At 46.2% G+C, this 16,903-nt stretch overlaps 1 protein-coding gene across 1 annotated transcript in view; it reads left to right on the top strand.

The window, feature by feature from the left end:
• Positions 1-2,007: 2,007 nt before the first annotated feature.
• Positions 2,008-16,903, top strand: part of ADCY5 (adenylate cyclase 5) — a 204,129-nt gene continuing 189,233 nt past the window's right edge. The window contains exon 1 of the mRNA XM_036386627.2: positions 2,008-3,285. Coding sequence (XP_036242520.1) covers positions 2,284-3,285 — 1,002 coding nt within the window. The 5' untranslated portion in view covers positions 2,008-2,283. The remainder of the gene's footprint in view (positions 3,286-16,903) is intronic.

Genomic DNA, 16,903 nt, shown 5'->3' with positions numbered 1-16,903 from the left:
ACAGCTCACTGAAGAATTGTTTGACTGTCTTTATCCCTTGGGTTCAGGCACTGTTCAGCCAGAGTGACCAACTACACAATAATTCTTGAGTGTTGTTCTACTCAAGCAGAACAAAAGTAGTGTATGAATAGTGACAGTGTTGTATAATATCACAAGAAATGATAAATTCCATCTGAAGGGCAGTGGTATTTATATATAAAAATGTCTCCTCATGGGAAGCAAACTCTAAGTCCAGTTGTGATCAGCTGCAGTATGGAGCATCTGTCAGGAAAGTGCCCTGGAAGTGAGCCCCACTGTAATAGTTGTATTGTTTAAGGGAAAATCTTTAACTGTGAATTCCTGGTAAATAAAAGATGCTCTGTGGAAGAAGCTGCTAAAAATTCAGCATATGGTTTTACAAACCACTGAAATGCACAAAGGCCTAAACTGCTGTAGTGTGTGGAGTTACTTGCACGTGTAAAGGACATGTGAAGGGCTTCTGTTTGGAAGGTTATCCAGTTTGGCTTTTTTTGCCCAACTGTGTCCAGCAGTATTTCCTCTCTACAAACGTTGCTTATCTCTGTCCCTTGATAACCACAGCTTCAGCAGTCCTACTGCTAAGGACTACTTGTGAGCAGGGATTTCCTATGTTTGATCAAACATCTAGACAATTACCAGTTTCAGCAACTTAAGCCAAGCAGGTATCTGATTTGACAGTTTGTTTTTAATAAAACATGATGCAGAACATCAAGCAATAATATTATTCTTAGCACATATGATGCTTATCTTCAAAACACTGTAAATCATTAATTGGCTCACTTGCATCTGCAGAAAGAGTGGTTCACCTGAAAGAACATTGTGGAAGAGTCTGGAGATGGAAACTTGCTGGGAACTGTTCCGGTGTGGTCATACCTCACTCCCAGGTTAGGGAACATGCCATAAAACGGTGTCACAGCGCTGTCGGGTGAAGCTGAGGGCTGTAGCTTAAGTGGTTGAAAAAACAAGGTAAACTTACCCGTGCGTGAATTTTACCCTCAATTTCTGCATTAAGGTGGGTCCAGTAACAGGTGCTGCTGTTGTGGGAGGGCTTTCTGGGGCTTGATTTTCCTCTGTTCGCCAGTTCGGCCCCCGGTGCTTGATGCACCAGCAGCTTTGCGGACAGAGGAGCCGGGATGCAGCGCCCGGAGCGGCCCCGCTCGCCCCGTGCGGCGCTGCCGGGGGCGGGCCCGGGGCTGCCGGGCGGCGCCGAAGGGGTTAAGGCGCCCCGCCCCGGGCGCGCGCATTGGCGGGGCGGCGGCGGGCCCGGGCCAATGGCGGCGCGCGGCGGCGGGGCCGGGCCAATGGGGGCGGGCGGGGGCGGCGCGGCCGGCGCGCGGCTGAATGGGGAGCACAAAGCGCGGCCGGGACGCGGCGCCGCCGTCCCCGGGAGAGCCGCGCGCGGGGCCGCTGCCGCCACCGCCACAGCCTCACTCCGGCACCGGCAGCGCGGGGGAGGCAGCGCCGAGCCCCTGCTCCTGCTCGGGTTTTTTTGAATTTTTTTCTTTCCCTTTACCCTTCCGATTTTTCAGATTTGCCGGTTTCTCTTCCCCGGTGCCCGTGGGAGAGGCGCTGCGGCCGCCCGAAGGCACCGCGGCGTAGCGGGAGCGGCGGTCGGGTGCATGAGCGGCGCGGCTGCCGCCGGCCGTGCCTTACCGCCGGGGCTCCGCCGCTGGGAGGCGAGGCGAGCCGGGAGCACCGCCGCAGCCCGGTCCGCCCCGGGCAGCCCCCCCGCCGCGCCCCTCGGGCAGGGGATGCTCCCGCCGCCGCCGGCTGCCGCATCCCTGCGAGCCTGAGCCTCCGCCCGCTCCCCGCCGACCGGCCCGCCGCGAAGCGCCCGCCCTGCGCCCGGCCCCGAGCGGCGGGGGCCGGGCGGGAGCGGTGCGGGCGCGCTGCGATGCGGCTCCCCCGCGGCGCCCCGAGCCCCTGCGGCCGCCGCGGCGCGGCTGAGGGCGAGCGGCCGTGAGCCGGGGGCGTCCCGGTCCCCGCGGTGCCGAGCGCGCTCGGCGGTGTCGAAGTGCCGGTGCCGGCGATGGCACTGCCCTGAGCGTCCCGCCGGGGACACCCCGGCTCTGGGGACACCCGGCCGTTCCGGAGACTTTAGGGGCGTTTGCGGGTTTTGCCTTTTTTCTTTCTCATTTTTTTTTTTCTTTTTTCCCCCTCATTTTTTTCTCCTTCCCCGCTGCCTTTTGGGGTTTTCTCCCGGCGGCTCGTCCCCTGCGCCTGTCCGGCGTTCATTCCCTCGCCCGCGGCCCCGCTCCTCAGGGCATGTCCCGGTCCAACAGCGTCAGCCCTCCGGGCTTCGGCGGTCCCGCGCCCTGGGCAGGCACCGAGCAGCACCGCTCAGCCTGGGGCGAGGCGGAGGCCCGGGCCAATGGCTACTCCTACCCGCCGCCTCCCAACAGGTCCTCGGGCAAGAAGGCCTCCCGCATGTCGAGCAGGTGGAGGAGCGAGGAAGACTACGAGCCCCGGAACCGCGGGGAGAGCGGCTGCAGGATGATGAGCTTTAGGTCCAAATCCGCCTGGCAGGAGCACGGTGACGACAGCCGACGTCACCGGTCCCGCCACCCGCCCGGCAGTGATTCCCCCGCTGCCCCCAACAATGCCAGCCCCCGGCAGCTGGGGGAGCAGGGGGAGGTACGGCCCCGCTCTGTGGAGTTGGGGCTGGACGAGAAACGCATCAAGGCCAAGATTGAGGAGCTGGAGGAAGAGGACGGGGACGAGGGGGACTCCGAGGCGGCCTTCTCCATGGGCAGTTGTTGTAGTAGCCTGCTGCAAATCTTCAGGTCCAAGAAGTTCCAGTCTGAGAAACTGGAACGTCTCTATCAGCGCTACTTCTTTCGGCTAAACCAGAGCAGCCTCACCATGCTTATGGCCGTGCTGGTGCTGGTCTGTGTGGTCATGCTGATCTTCCATGCCGCACACGGCCGCTATGAGGTATCCTATGTCGTGGTGCTCTCCCTGGCCATCGTGCTGATGGTGGTGCTGTGCATGGTGTGCAACCGCAACAACTTCCACCAGGACCACATGTGGTTGGCGTGCTACTCTGTCATCCTGGTGATCCTGGCAGTGCAAGTGGTAGGGGTTCTGCTGGTGTGGCCCAGGAGCGCCTCAGAGGGCATCTGGTGGACCGTCTTCTTCATCTACAGCATCTACACGCTGCTGCCGGTGCGGATGAGAGCCGCGGTCATCAGCGGGGTGGTGCTCTCCGCCATCCACCTGGCCGTCTCCCTCAAGATCAACGCGGAGGATAAGTTCCTCCTGAAGCAGGTAGGCAAGCCCTGAGTGATTTGGATGTGTGCTCAGCATTGAAGGGTGAGGGAAGTGGGGTAGTCTTGACTTCCACAGGCCTGGCTGATGCTGGAAGGTTGGCAGGACTTTCAGCTGAACTCCTAGGTTACCTGCTGCTGGGTGGGATGGTGTGCAGTGCTAGCCTGTAATCTTGCTATTTTTCACTGCTGTGGTGTTCCATTTCTGCTCCACGTTAAGGCTCTAAACATACAAGAAGTCTGTCTCACTGGGTTCCCATGACGGCTGCTCCAGCACTGTCAGCTGGTGCCCTTCAGCTGAATTCAATGTAAACAGCCCTGTGCTAAGCACACCTGTGGAACAGTATCCAAGCATGCTGCTGTTTTACTGAGAAAGGTGTGGAAAGTCTGGCTGTTTTTGTAAGGTAGAGCTTATCCTTGTGTGTCACTCTGGGTTCAGTGTTAGCACAGAGCTTAGGCATCCTAAGAGAGTGTGCTCCATGGGAATGTGGGGTAGGCTTTTGGTTTAGCAGAAAAGTGTTTTTCTCTGAAATGTGCTGGAAATCTCTATGGTGAAAAAGCCCAGAGTTCCTGTACAGGCAGGATTAAAAAGTACCAAAAAAAAGTATAAATGCAGGTTGTTATTTAGCTGTGATATCATGTTTAACTGAAGCAGTTCAGTCCATGGGAACAATAAGACTATTATCAAATGCATTACAGTGCAATTTTTAATTACCATATCTGTATAAACAACAGCAGTACAAGGCGCCACTCTTCAAGTGAAGCAGGCAGCCTTGGGACTCGTGCTTTAAGCTTACCACATGTAAAACATTGAAGCTATGAGGCAGTTGTCATCCTTCTGATGTGCAGGACTCTGAGCAAGGATGAGCCTGTCACAGTCAGCCCTGATACTTGTGTGTTACCAAGGATTTGTTTATTAAAATCAGGTGTTTGGTCATTTCACAGCCCTAACACATAATACAAAATAAAGCCTCGTGCTCAGCGCCTGCTTTGAGTCTTAGTTCTGAGTTGTTTTGTGTTCCACCTATTGCAGTGGCAAGAAAAGTTGTAGGACTTAAATAAAACCTCGTCAGAATGAGCTGTCACTGTTTTGCTATACAAAATAGCCCATGAAATTACTCTCTTCTCCCCACAGCCTCGTTAAGCCTACTTGGAGAGTTTCTGGCTTTTTTCTTAGTTTGTTACCAATATTTTTATAAACTGTATGTGACATATTCTTCTTATGTTTGATATAAATGGCTTTTTGTGCATTTCCAGCAGAGCATACACTGTGAGTGGGACAGTTGGTGTTTTTCTGCTTGACTTGAAAAAGTTTGCTAATGGCCTCAGCTCTTCTCCACTGGGGCTCTGGTCTCGCAAAGCCTCATGTGTGCTTTTTGCTTTATAAACGGAGACTGGTCCTGTTGAAATCAGTGTGTTTGGAGACTGCATCCTTACATGGCAAGGCAAATCCCATCATGATTGCTGCTAGAAGATTTAGCAGTCTGTTATGAGCAGGGTTCGGAGCATACTAACAAATGAATAAAATATCATTGCGTTGGAAAATGTTGGTAGCTGTATTTTAATAGGAAGGAGCCTAAACTTCAAAGGCCAAATGATTGACTCCCTCAGTAGAAAATTTGGAACAATTACAGCTCCCTCCCGTCCCAAATAGCAGGTTGTTTGTAAGAGGTTGGCTCATGTCTGAATGTGCACTTGTCAAAGGTAGAAGCATGGGCACTAGGTGATGGTACAGCACGCACAAATCTGTGCCTTGCACAGTTGCTTTTGCTTTCATAGTAATGCTGGGGTTTTCCTATGGTTTGGCAATAAATGTTCAGTTAAAGAGGAATGTCCTAGGAGCACTTTATCTTCAAAGGCAGAGCATCTCTCCACTGTTTATTTTTCCTACTAACACAGTCTCTATCTTGCTATGGTCTGCACTGGCGTAGCACAGGCTAAATCAGTTGGGTTGTACAAGGCCAAGCATCAGATTCCTTACACGTTTGTGTATGAACACGAGCTGCTATCTCTGGCTGTCTGATAGAAAATCTGTTCTGCTGAGCACATTGCCTTACAGCTACTAACAGGCCTTCTTCACTGGGGCTGTATCTTGTTGCCGTGGAAATCAGTTGTGTTCAGCTCTGCCCCCCTAATGCGCACAAGCCCTATTTTCCTCCTTCAAACTACCAGAGGCAAAGGCAGGTGAAGACCAGATAAGTCAAGAAGAGTGAGTTAAAATGTTTTCTGTGACTTCACACTGGCAGTCACATCAGCCTGGGTTTTGTGGAGCAGGAGTGAATGTGAGTGCCTTTGTGACCAGATGGTACTTTACATCCAGCAGTCACAGAAGAAAGGCTGGTTAGGTTGTTTACCACCTTTCCTCTCTTTTTCATGGCATTTTAAACTATAAAACTTAAGCAAGTTTTACTTTGTGGGAGCTTTTTTGCTTTAAGTCCTCTCTGAATTGTTTCCAAACTGGGAGAAATCATACACTCTTGTTATGATCCACCGATGTTTAAGGCAGGGTGACTCTTGTGTTGACTCCTGAGCACTTTTATAAGGCTCTAGAGCCTGTTACAAACTCCTCTTTCTCAAGAGAGTGGAATTCTTGGTAGAAGGTCCCTTTTGGGGGAAAGGCAGCTTCTTGTATTCTCTAGCTGAGGATGCATGAGTTTATTGTCTGAATTATCTTCTCCTATCATTGCTGGATTTTTCTGTCCCCAAACTCTCTGCTCCAATGCTATGCTAGTCAGACTTCATGGAAGGGTTCATGCAGTCTGCTGTTTCTGAATCCGTAAAGTGCCAAGAACAAGAGTAGTTGTCACTGTTCAGTCTTAAGTGAGCTGCTTTTTAAAATAATTCTTCTGGAGTCACTGGATTTGGAAAATAGGCTCTGACTTCTCTTTGCTACTTGGAGGAGTCTGTCTTTCAAACGATAAAGCACCTCAGTCAAAAAGATGAGTATAGTTGGTTCCTCTGTGAGTCTGATCAGCTGGAGGTTGATCTTAGCTTCTTGAATTGAGGCTTGATTGGAATAAAGAAGTGCTAATTATTGCCTTATATTAAAAAGTTATCCAGTGCTGAGGGAGGGGAGAAAAAGAAATCCTGTGTTTGGGAACTTACTTGTTTCCAAAGGCAGCATGCTGCTGGAAGCGGAACACAGTGAATAGGTGATGATGCTCTACCAACTACAAATTCTGACTGCTTAAAAGGGGGTTTTTCATTTGTTCCTGTGACCAGTTAGCTCTAGAGGAACTGGTTTTGGATTTATTGGGGAGTGGATGACTGTATTAGTTTTCAGGTTTATGTTCTTGTGTTATTCTGGGACAGATTACAAATATGTTTCACTGTATGGAAGTGTGTTGTCTTCTCCCTGCATGTAAGTGTATCTCTTTTCAGGCCACCTTTTCCATGTGTTGGCTCTGATGCACTTTCAGGCTCTGAAAACACGCTCAACTCTAGAATTCACGTAAGCATTACTTTAGATGTGAATGAGGCTTTCTAATACTTAACTGAGAAAGAAGTGTACCGTTTATCAGAAATCTGCCTTGCATTCACAGCAGAGATAACAGTGAGATTTATTCCCAGTCCCTTGGAGCGAGCTGCCCAGCTGACCCACGGGCCTGTATGGGCACATGGGCAGAGGTTCAGCCTGTGGGCTGCAGATGCTTAACTGAAGTCATGTGAGGAGACAGCTGCCCTCAGCGCAGAGAGTCTTGAGCAAGCACCGATATTTTTGTAAGACTATGGGCTAAGGGACAGGGAATTTCACAAGAGAGTTTATTGGACTCTGAATCAGACTTAAAAAGGGATGGGAATTATGTGTGGGAGTGAGTGGGGGACCAGGAGTAGGGGATAAGAATGCCATATACAAACATCAAACAAGCCCGTGGACTGAGGTTAGATTTACTCCTGTTTTCCCATCCAAACCTGTTTTATTGTAACTTTCTGATGTTCCATGTTCAAGGATACAGTTAAGTCTTTGTAGTTTATTAACTCAGTGCGAGTGGGTGACTGGTAAGGTACCACGAAAAATAAATACCTTTTTTTTGTCATGTGTCAGTAACCTCAATGGAATAGAAACTGAAATTCACTGATCTCTTTTCTCCCCAAATACTACTGCAAACCTTCTGCAAAGGATCTCTGATAGCAAACTACCTCGGCACATGTCTTTTGTTTGTCTCTCTGATTCAGGGCTCCTTCTTGCTCGACCCTTTTCCATGTCTCCATCATAAAAATGTTACATTAGTACTCCTTATCCTTCACTTCTGAGAAGTGTGTATGTGTTGGCCCTTCTCTCTGTCAGTGCATGTTAATGGTAGATGATTGATCTTATCTGCATGGTGGCTCTCTTGAAAGTGTAACATTTCAGTTTAACTGTTTCTCAGAAGATGTTGGTGGTATGAGAACCAGTCTCTCTCCTCTTCATAAACAAACTCACTTCAGCAGGGCTAAAAACAATTCCTTACTGTAACAGTGAATTGACTTGAATCTTGTGGAGATCTCCTAGCACCTCGTAGAGATGCTTTCCAGTTGGCAATTTGAATGGCATTCAGCAAGAAGTTAGTCACACAGTAGGAGAAGTAGTACTGTATGTTCCATCTCAGCCTCAGCATGCCTACTACACGTGAGTGATGACTGATTTAGAGACAGGTTCTCAGCAGTGTGTTAATCAAGTCCTTGCACTGTGCTTTCATTGTCTTCAAGCAGCATTGTCTTTATTCATCAAGAAGGAGAGATGAACCACCTGGAATGCAGATGGATCTGTGTGTCAGCTCCCCTGTGGTTATGTGCTGCCTGTTTTACTTTTGTCCAGTTGGAAATAGGTTTGAGTAATGTTTGTATAGGATGGGATTTTTAAGGTGCTCAGCCACATGGGGCCAGCTACTGGGTGCCTCAAACAGCACTTAATGCCCTGTTCTGCATAAATATTGGTATAATTGATATCAGTGGGGCTCTTGTGCAATGAGAAGAGTCTAGCACTGCTCACTACTAAAGAATCTGCCCGAGCAGCTGTTGCACCGAAGTTACTGAAAATTGATTTGTGGTCTTCTGTTCAGGGCAAAAAGTGGCAACCTGAAATATTCAGTAACTGTTGCATTGCTAATTGCCTCCCTAGGGTAATTCTGTAATAGAAGTAATTAAGTAAATCCCTGAGGTATTGTGTATCAATTTAGTCCTTTGTAAGAATATTGTCTTTATCTCTTGGGCATGTGTTGCTTGAGGTTTACAAAGGCGTATCTGTTTTTCTTATCTCCTAAATTATCCTATAATCCTGCCACCTCCTAATCTACCCCCTTGGTTTATCCTCCTTCCCCCCACCATGAATTAGTTTAATATTTCACCGTAATGTTCACCAGTATCAAAACCTGTTAGTGTGATAGAGTGCTGTGTGTCTAATTTCTCTGTGTTTCTGGATTCTTAATAGTTTTATTGTCTTGATAAACTGACCCATTTGAATAATTTCTCCTAGCCTTGTGGTCATAATCACACTTTTATAACTGGCTTGGATCTTGGTGAATTCAAGACAAAACCTAATGGGGGTGATTGAGGTGCATAGCAAAAAGACTTGTCCTTCTAGGCACTTTTATGACATGCTTGAAAAGGCAGGGTGTGCTAGTTCTGGTTATTTCTGGAGAGGTGAAGATACTTCAGAGCAGCATCAGGATTCATGAAGGTACTGGAGGCAGAAGGACAAATCTCTTTGCCCTAATCTTACAAAGCAGCCATTGACTTGTCCTTCAGTGTCCTGGGCACAATGGCTTAGTTTGACACCTCTTCTCTGTCAGAGACCCGTCCAAGGCAGGACATCTTATTTTTTATGAGGTCTTTTGTGATTAACCTCATTCAGATGATTTATAAATCTGAGCAGCAGTGGATATAAAATGCTGATTATCCTGGTGCTAAAGGCTCACTGGAGCTGGTTGTGCCCTCCTGGAGCCTGAATAGCCCAGTGCTTCCTAAATGCCCTTTTGCTCTGAGTCCTCTGTGGTGTGGGCAGCACTGCCAAGGTCTGGGCTGGAAGAGGACTGGGACTCAGCCCAGCTGGAATGTGAACTTTGGGCACCAGGCTGTTCTCCAAATGCATTCAATTTGTGTCTGATTAGCTAATCTTTCAGTCATGTACCATGGCTCCCTCTCTGTCTTTTAAGAAAAGTGGAACAATTGCTAACTTTTTAGCCATTGCAGTCGTTGGAGTAGTTACAGTCTTTCGGTAACAGCTGGTTTGGTCATCATATTGTGGTACTACTGGATATTTACTCTCATTTTCTAATCAAACTAAAAGAATTTTCTTTCTGTCCTGGTAGAAGATGCAATGAAAAATTCCCAGCAACACCTGAAGAACTGAGAGGTAAAAAACCAAAATTATTTTGACAGCATATTCCATCTGTGTGGTCAAGTGATCCACCCTGTAGCTGGTAATGGCTTCCGAGAACCCATGCTTTGAAAAGCTCCTGTCTTTCTCTTTTCTTCTTTTCATTATCATCTCTTTTTTTCCTCTTGTCTCATTTTACTTATTTTTTTAATTTTTCTGTTTTTTTTTTTTTCATCTTCTTGTGTTGTTTTTGGGTTGGGTTTTTTTTTGGTTTTTTTTTTGTTTTTTTGTTAGGTTGAGATGTTTTTTTATTTGTTTTTTTTTGTTTGTTCATTCTTTTTCCCTGTGCAGGTGGGTATGGTTCAGAGAAAATAACCCAGTTTTGTTTTAGGAGGTAGAAGACAGGGCTCCAGGTTTTACCAGCCTTGGGCAAGGTTTGTCCTTCCATCTGCTCTGTACTGTAGGGTTTACATGGCACCCTGGTCAGGTAATCTGTACCCAGAAGAGGTGGTGCCGAGGGAGCTGGAGTGCACCAGCATCTCCCTGGAGCCTTCTAGCTGCTATTTGATTTCATGATGTGCTGCATGTTGGTTTTTTATGGCCCAGAGGGGTAGGACAGTGACAAAGTGTGTGCAAGGAATGTGAAGATTTACAGCTTCTGGGAAATGGGTGGGGTTCCTGTCTAACTGCTGTGTGACTTTTTCATCTCCTGCAAGTCCTGTGTTTTGATGTGGGATCTGCTCGGTGTTAGTTCCTTCCCTCCCTCTGAAGTCTAGCCTAGTGATCTGAACTTGTGATATCTTTCATCCATGGGATGCTCTTTCTTCTTTTTGTTTTGACATTGGTGATACTTTAAAAAAAATATTACTTTTTTTTTGTCTTTACCTGAGAGGTAGCCCGCTGCTGCCAGAAACTTAATTTGATTCATTATTATGGAGTCCTTAGGCTAGGTAAAAACCCAAGGGGAAATCTCATGTGAATGAAAAAACACAGCCCCAAAGATATTAAAAAGGATAATCTAGTTATGAGGGGGTGTGGGAAACAGACAAGAATTTTAATATATTTGTCTCCTGAACTCCTAAATCTTCTCACCTTATCATAAGAAAGTTTGAAGTTTCTAGCACTTAATAAGGTCACACATAAAATGGCTGTCAGGCCAAGACAAGACTCAAAATGCTTTTTAGCACCTGCAACTGGACCACTCCCAGTGAAACTCTCCATGATGTTTTATGATGGTGCTGACTCTTGCTGGTTTCATCACTGGCTGGTACAGGAATGGCAGCATTCAGCAGACCTGCAGTAGAATTTAGCATGAGAGGGTTTTGTTCTGACACTCAGAGAAATGGACTGAACACATTTTAAAGCTCTCCCTTGCACTTCCAGTCTTGCTCTTGAACATTTGGGGAGCTCTGTCCCACCAGGAGCCTGGTGAGTAGACAAGCTTGTGAGCTCCTCCAGCCAGACGTGGTTGGTTTTGCCCCACAAAGATGATGTGTTTACAAATGGTAGGACCCCCCACAGCTGAAGAATTAATGGGCAGCATTGGCATCACCAAAGTATTGCTTCTGGTGCCAGGCTGGCCTCACTAATGCCTAGCAGGATTTTTGTTGCAGCACTCACTATAGAATGTTTCATTGTTTTGTCAGGCTTTGTTCTGCAAATAAAATATCATTGTGTTCTTTTTTCTCCATATTTATATGACACTAATGTAATTGCCAGGTATCTTTATTCCCTTCCCCAGACATCAGGAACACAAATCATATTTGTGTATTTAAGATGTTATCAGGACTGTCTGTAGTGTGCATTGTATAGTCATCATTTGTGGCTTCTCCTACTTCATAGCAGCAGAAATAGCAGAAGAGAAGTCTATTTCAAAGCATCCTCAATCCTGCCCTGATTTTGTTTATAATTCCTTTACCTAGACTGCTTCTTCTGCAGTTTGAGTGATGAGTTTCCAGATGAAATATTAAACTGCCTTTTCTTTTCATGAAAAGTTTTACACACCCATGTAATACCCTTCAAATTTTTTACTGTGAATTGGATCTTTGTGGTATTGCCGTGTTTGGCTATCATCCTGTGTTTTCCTGGGAAACTTTGCTTTTGGGAGGTTGAGTTTTGGGAATTAAAGCTGCTCTTCAAATTCAATATACACATTCCACTAGTATCAGAGTGCATCTTTGCAGACAGTAAACAAAGAACTGTGCTGATGCAACACAGGGGGAATAGAAATAAAGAAAGGTTTGTGTTTTGTCTTTCTTTTCCCCCCAGACATTAGAAATTGATCTCTCAAAGAGGCAACTTACGCAAACTGTTTATTCTTCAAATATGTTTGCAGCTTGTATAAGACATTCTGTCTCACTTCATAGTCAGAAGAAAAGGCTATGACATTGCCTGCAAGAATCTGTCATAAATGTTGCTGATGCAAACAGTTCCCTGGCTGTATCTTCCCTTCCAGAAAAAGCCATGCCTCCTTCCCTTAATTCCCTGCTCTAGACTAAATGCTACAAGCACCGATCCCTTTGTCCCTCTCCCTCTGCAAACTGAATTCTTAGAGCCAGCAATGTGGTAAGGGACTACTCAAATCAGTATTTCTAAAAACAGTAGTTTGCTGGTCAGCCCACAGATGACAGAGCTCCTCAGACACGCTAGCTGAGTGATGAACTCTTTCCATTTGCTGGGAGGTACCCAATGGCAGCTTTCTGCCTGTGTTCTTGCTTTTAACATGTGGGTATTCATGCACACAAATGGGGGGACCAAAGGACATGTTATTAATGAAGATGTTTCCATTTAAATGGGATTTCTCTTTTCTGGGCAGGTGGTTACTTGTAATCTCATAGGGAGAGGAAGAAATGCTCTGCAGTGCTAAGGAAAGAGGAGGCTGTGCAGTGTGGTGGGAGAATGTGTAATCACAGTGTCAGTCTCACTCAGGCTGAAAGCTAAATGCAGTCTTTCAGGCCGTTGAACGTGAAGTAGGTTACTAGTGTGGGAACTGCTGTTGAGTGCTGAACTCTCTGGATCTTAAGGCCAGGATGGACTTCTGAGCTCATTTAACAGTACCCACTGAACAATTCTCCTGCACTTTAAAATTTCTTCCATTCAATTAAAAAAAAAAGTTTAAGTGCTGAATTGCATAGTATTTGTCAGTTGAAAAAGCAATCTGCAGTGATTTCTGAACTGAACCAATACTTTTTTTTTCCTCTCTCCTCTTAGTAAGACAGGATTTTAATGCTCTGTGATGGAACATATTGGGGATATTTCTCTGTTCAAGTTGGTGGCATCTACTTAAATATAACACAGATGGACGTGTTAGTTGTGAAGGGGTTCTGACATCATGCCCAGATTTTGTACTGGGTAATTACATTCCTGCCTTCTTAATTGATGTTGAATATGGCATTTTTCTTTGCTCCGTGTCTATTCTGGACTTTTTAGCAGCACACCACCAAATAGATGCTGTGCATATGGGTTTACTATCATATCTGAGAAATTTGCAAGGCTGTTGACAAGCCAAGAAAATGAGGGACTAGAGCTCAGGCTTATATCTTCTTAGTCATGTCGGTGTGCTAGAACAAGTGCCACCTCCTTGATATGACAGATGTACTGATAACTTTTGAAAGGTACAAACCCAGAAATTATATGATTGAAGGATACTTCCAGAGCTCAGCCATGCCATCCTGCTGCACCAAGACAAGACCAAGTCAGCCTAAACCATTTGTGGCAGGTACTAATCACAGACCAGTCTAGAAAAACCACTCCTTTGTGTATGTGCTCTTGGGGGTCACAAAAACAATGATGTGCTTTCTAGTGTGTTTGTTTTGTTGGTGGGTTTTTTAGCAGAGCCCTGGGTAGGGTCAGACAGTAAAGAACAGCTGTCTGTGACTAGAGCTCTCTGGCTGCTCTCAGATGAAACTGGTGCTTAGTTTCCTTGTCTCACCTGGCTTGAGTTCCCACCCCACCCAGAGCCTGCTGTTCTCTATTGTCACAAACTGTGCATTTGAATGACATCTGGCACAGCTGGGTCTCATTCCTGACTGGAGCCTTCCTGGAAGCACTGCAGTACAATCTGTAAGCTTGAAGGTTACACCTCCTTTCACAGATGACCTCCTTTTGGTGCCTGGCCCCTCTCAGCTGTTAGGGTAGCTGTGCTTAGGTAAGTCCTTAGAACTCCAGGGACTCTTCAAAGTGTATGCCTCTTACACTGTGGCTGAAATGACTGTGAACAAATACTTAAGGAAGTATTTCCTGAAAATTTTTTCATATCTCAAGAGAGAAAGTTAGGAAACTGCAATTTTGTTTTTGTTAGTTTGTTTTCCTTCTTCCCTGATGCAGGTAATGAGTATCTGGCTGTGTCATGACACTGAAGGTTTGTCCAAATAATGATGTCTAGGAAAGGTAACACTCTGGGAATTAGTTAAACCACAATATAAAGCCCACTATACAGAAACTGTAGTCCACTGCTGAAACCACCTTACTTGTCTATTTTAGATGCAAATGGACCTAGTTAATTTAATTCACTTCCAGAGGGAATGCAAACTAAATAAAGTCATGCTTGTTAAAAGAAGTGTTCTCACAGGTTTAAATAGTTTTCTTCAATTTATTTTGATGAACTTTTCTGAACAGACCAATCTTTACCATAATATCTTCAGGCTAAGACTGTAGCTTATGTAAGTGAGGAGTACTTTATACTATTAGCTTAGTGCATGGCCCTTGTATGTCATTTTCTTTTAGAGATAGTGTAACACTGTGCTGTGTGCCTTACCCCTTGGCAAGGATTGGGGCTGGTTGTGATAGGGACAGAGTCAAGAGAGGAGCTTATCTGTCATGTTTAGCCAGCTCTTGGCCCCATTTCCAAAGCTGCTTTTCAGGAGCCTGGTGATGAGTGTCCCCTCTATGGCTGTTTCTGTGCAAGGGGTGACTGCTCACGACCCATCCTTCCCAGAGAAATGATCTGCTTTCAGAGCATGACCTCTTGCTTGAGGCTGAGACCAAACCTTTCCATTGCCAATTCTTTAGCAGCTGTGACCAGGACAAAATTCTGTATGCTAAGATGCTAGGCTGCCACCTGGAATGCCACAGAAGTGGCAGATGATGGTCTTCTGTGTATTTCCTGAGAGAAACTCCTTTGGTTTGCAGCAGCTCTCCTGTTTAAGCCATTTGCAATGCTCCATACGCTATTGAGGCAGTGCCTTGCTGCCACATGAGCATATCTTGTGTGTAAAACCTCATGGGGAGATGCTGTGACAGCTCCCTGCCTGCCAAACCTCCTGCTGAAGCTTATTGGAGAAATATTGTGCTCCCTTCAAATGGGTGGCATTGTAACATTGGCTTGCTCATTGAAACAGCATTTGGGTCTGGGCAGAGTGAAAATGTTGATTTCCTTTGAGTAGAAGGGAAAAAAACCTGAAGGGTGCTGCACTCTTCTGCACAAAGAGTGGTCTTAGGCAGAGCTGCAATTTCCAGGACTGAGCCAACTAACTTTTGAATCTTAATGGCCATGATATTTACTTCTCCTTCTGCTGTTCCCTGTCCCAATGAGATCTAAAGGAATCTTACCTCTCTTTGAACCATACCCCAAATCGTTGTTGCCTTGTTTAGTTTATTTTTAGCACAGCAATAAATGAGTCGGAATCTAAATGCCTCCTGCCTATCACCAAAAATACCTTTTTCCCTCTGGCTGCTTGCAAAATGCCTTTAACTCCCCTCAGGGCTTTTCTGTATGAAGGGACAGCTGGTGTAGAACAATAGTGACTGATTTACACTGATCAATCCTCACATTACTGAGAGGCATCTGTCTTGTACTAGGCACCCTGCAGTGTATCAGACACGCTGGTGGAAGATGTGCCTGCAGTGTCTCCTGTCTCTCTCCCCAGCCTGACTTCTCTGTAGGTCCTGAGGAAAAAAAAATGGGAAGAAATACTGTAAAAAGACTTTAGTAGTGAGAGGTGCATTTCCTCTTCTTCACTTACGTGGTAATGGATCATTGAGTCTGGTTTTCCAGGGCTTTTTAGTTGTCTGTGCTTCAGGAGCAATTCCATTACTGCCAAACAGTCAGACTCAGTAACTGAAATGTTTTTTGCAGCCCAACTCACCCGAAGTTAGTTTAGCCCATATATTTGGACCAAAACAGTCTGGGAGGAGCACATGCCCACCTGAGCAAGCAGCTCAGAGGGGTGGGTGTCCTCCAGTGAGAAAGGAGTGTTAATGAGCTAGGAGCAAATGCAGCTGAAGGATGTTAAGGACATGTTACCATTCTGATAGGGACATATGTTGCTTTCAGACTTTGCTGAAGGGAAAGACATAAACCCCTTTTTTATAGAATCATGAAGTGGTTGGGTTGGAAGGGACCTTAAAGATCATCCAGTTCCAACACCCCTGGCATGGACATCCACTAGACCAGGTTACTCAGACCCCCATCCATCCTGGCCTCAACACTTCTAGGGATGGGGCATCCACAGCTTCTCTGGACAGTCTGTTCCACTGTCTCACAATTCTGTTTTTCCAGGAAACCCTTAACAAAACAGGAGAGAAGATGGCCAAGCATGATCTGTCCACCTGCTGCAGTCCTCCCTCCCTCTGCTTTTTCCTTGCTTTCACCTCCTCAGTGATGTAAACAGCCCCAGAAGAAGCCCCAGGCAGTGCAGCTCTGTGTTCCTGCCACCAGTGTTTATTTTTCTGATGCACTTTACCTGTGCAGGTAACTAGGATGAGCCCTGACAGCCAGCAGCTTTACTGAGAGCAATCAAATAGTGTTGCTATTACTGACAAAAGAAAAGACAGTCACAGAAGGTGGCTGCAGGATAGAATGGGCTGCTCCATTGCCCTGTCCTCCACAGTGGCAGCAGGAAATGGTTTGTTTCAGTGGCTCTTACCTTTTCTGACTTTGATAAGAAGCTCCAAACTTTGTTGATGTTTTGAATATCTCTGGTGGTCTGGTTAAAATTTCCTTTTTGGTCTCTAAATAGTCTGCACTGGATAATTTTATGAAAAAACAAGACTGCACTGATTCTTTCCATTCTTCTTTGGTACAAGTGGAATGTGTGGTGAGAGCATGATCCAACAAGTGCTACTTTGGAAGACTCACCTACTGCCTGGGATTCAAGTAGTGCCCAGTCCCTTGCACTTCATGTGAGGGCAATTAGTGCACGTGCATGGCAATTAGTGCTGCAAATGAAGTTGACACGGGTGTATTCTACCTCTTTAATGGCTTGCTTTTCTCCTCTGCCAAAAGAGCAACCAAGCAGTCTCAAAGGAACCTGCTGCCTTCTGATATTTAATTTGCTTCAGGCTTACATTGGCTTCCTGCCTCTTTCTTCTGCCTGGCCCA

Source organism: Molothrus ater, chromosome 7, assembly GCF_012460135.2.
Source record: "Molothrus ater isolate BHLD 08-10-18 breed brown headed cowbird chromosome 7, BPBGC_Mater_1.1, whole genome shotgun sequence".
Lineage (NCBI taxonomy): Eukaryota > Metazoa > Chordata > Aves > Passeriformes > Icteridae > Molothrus > Molothrus ater.
Note: the sequence above shows the minus strand (reverse complement) of the source record. Positions and strands in the feature narration are given on the sequence as shown.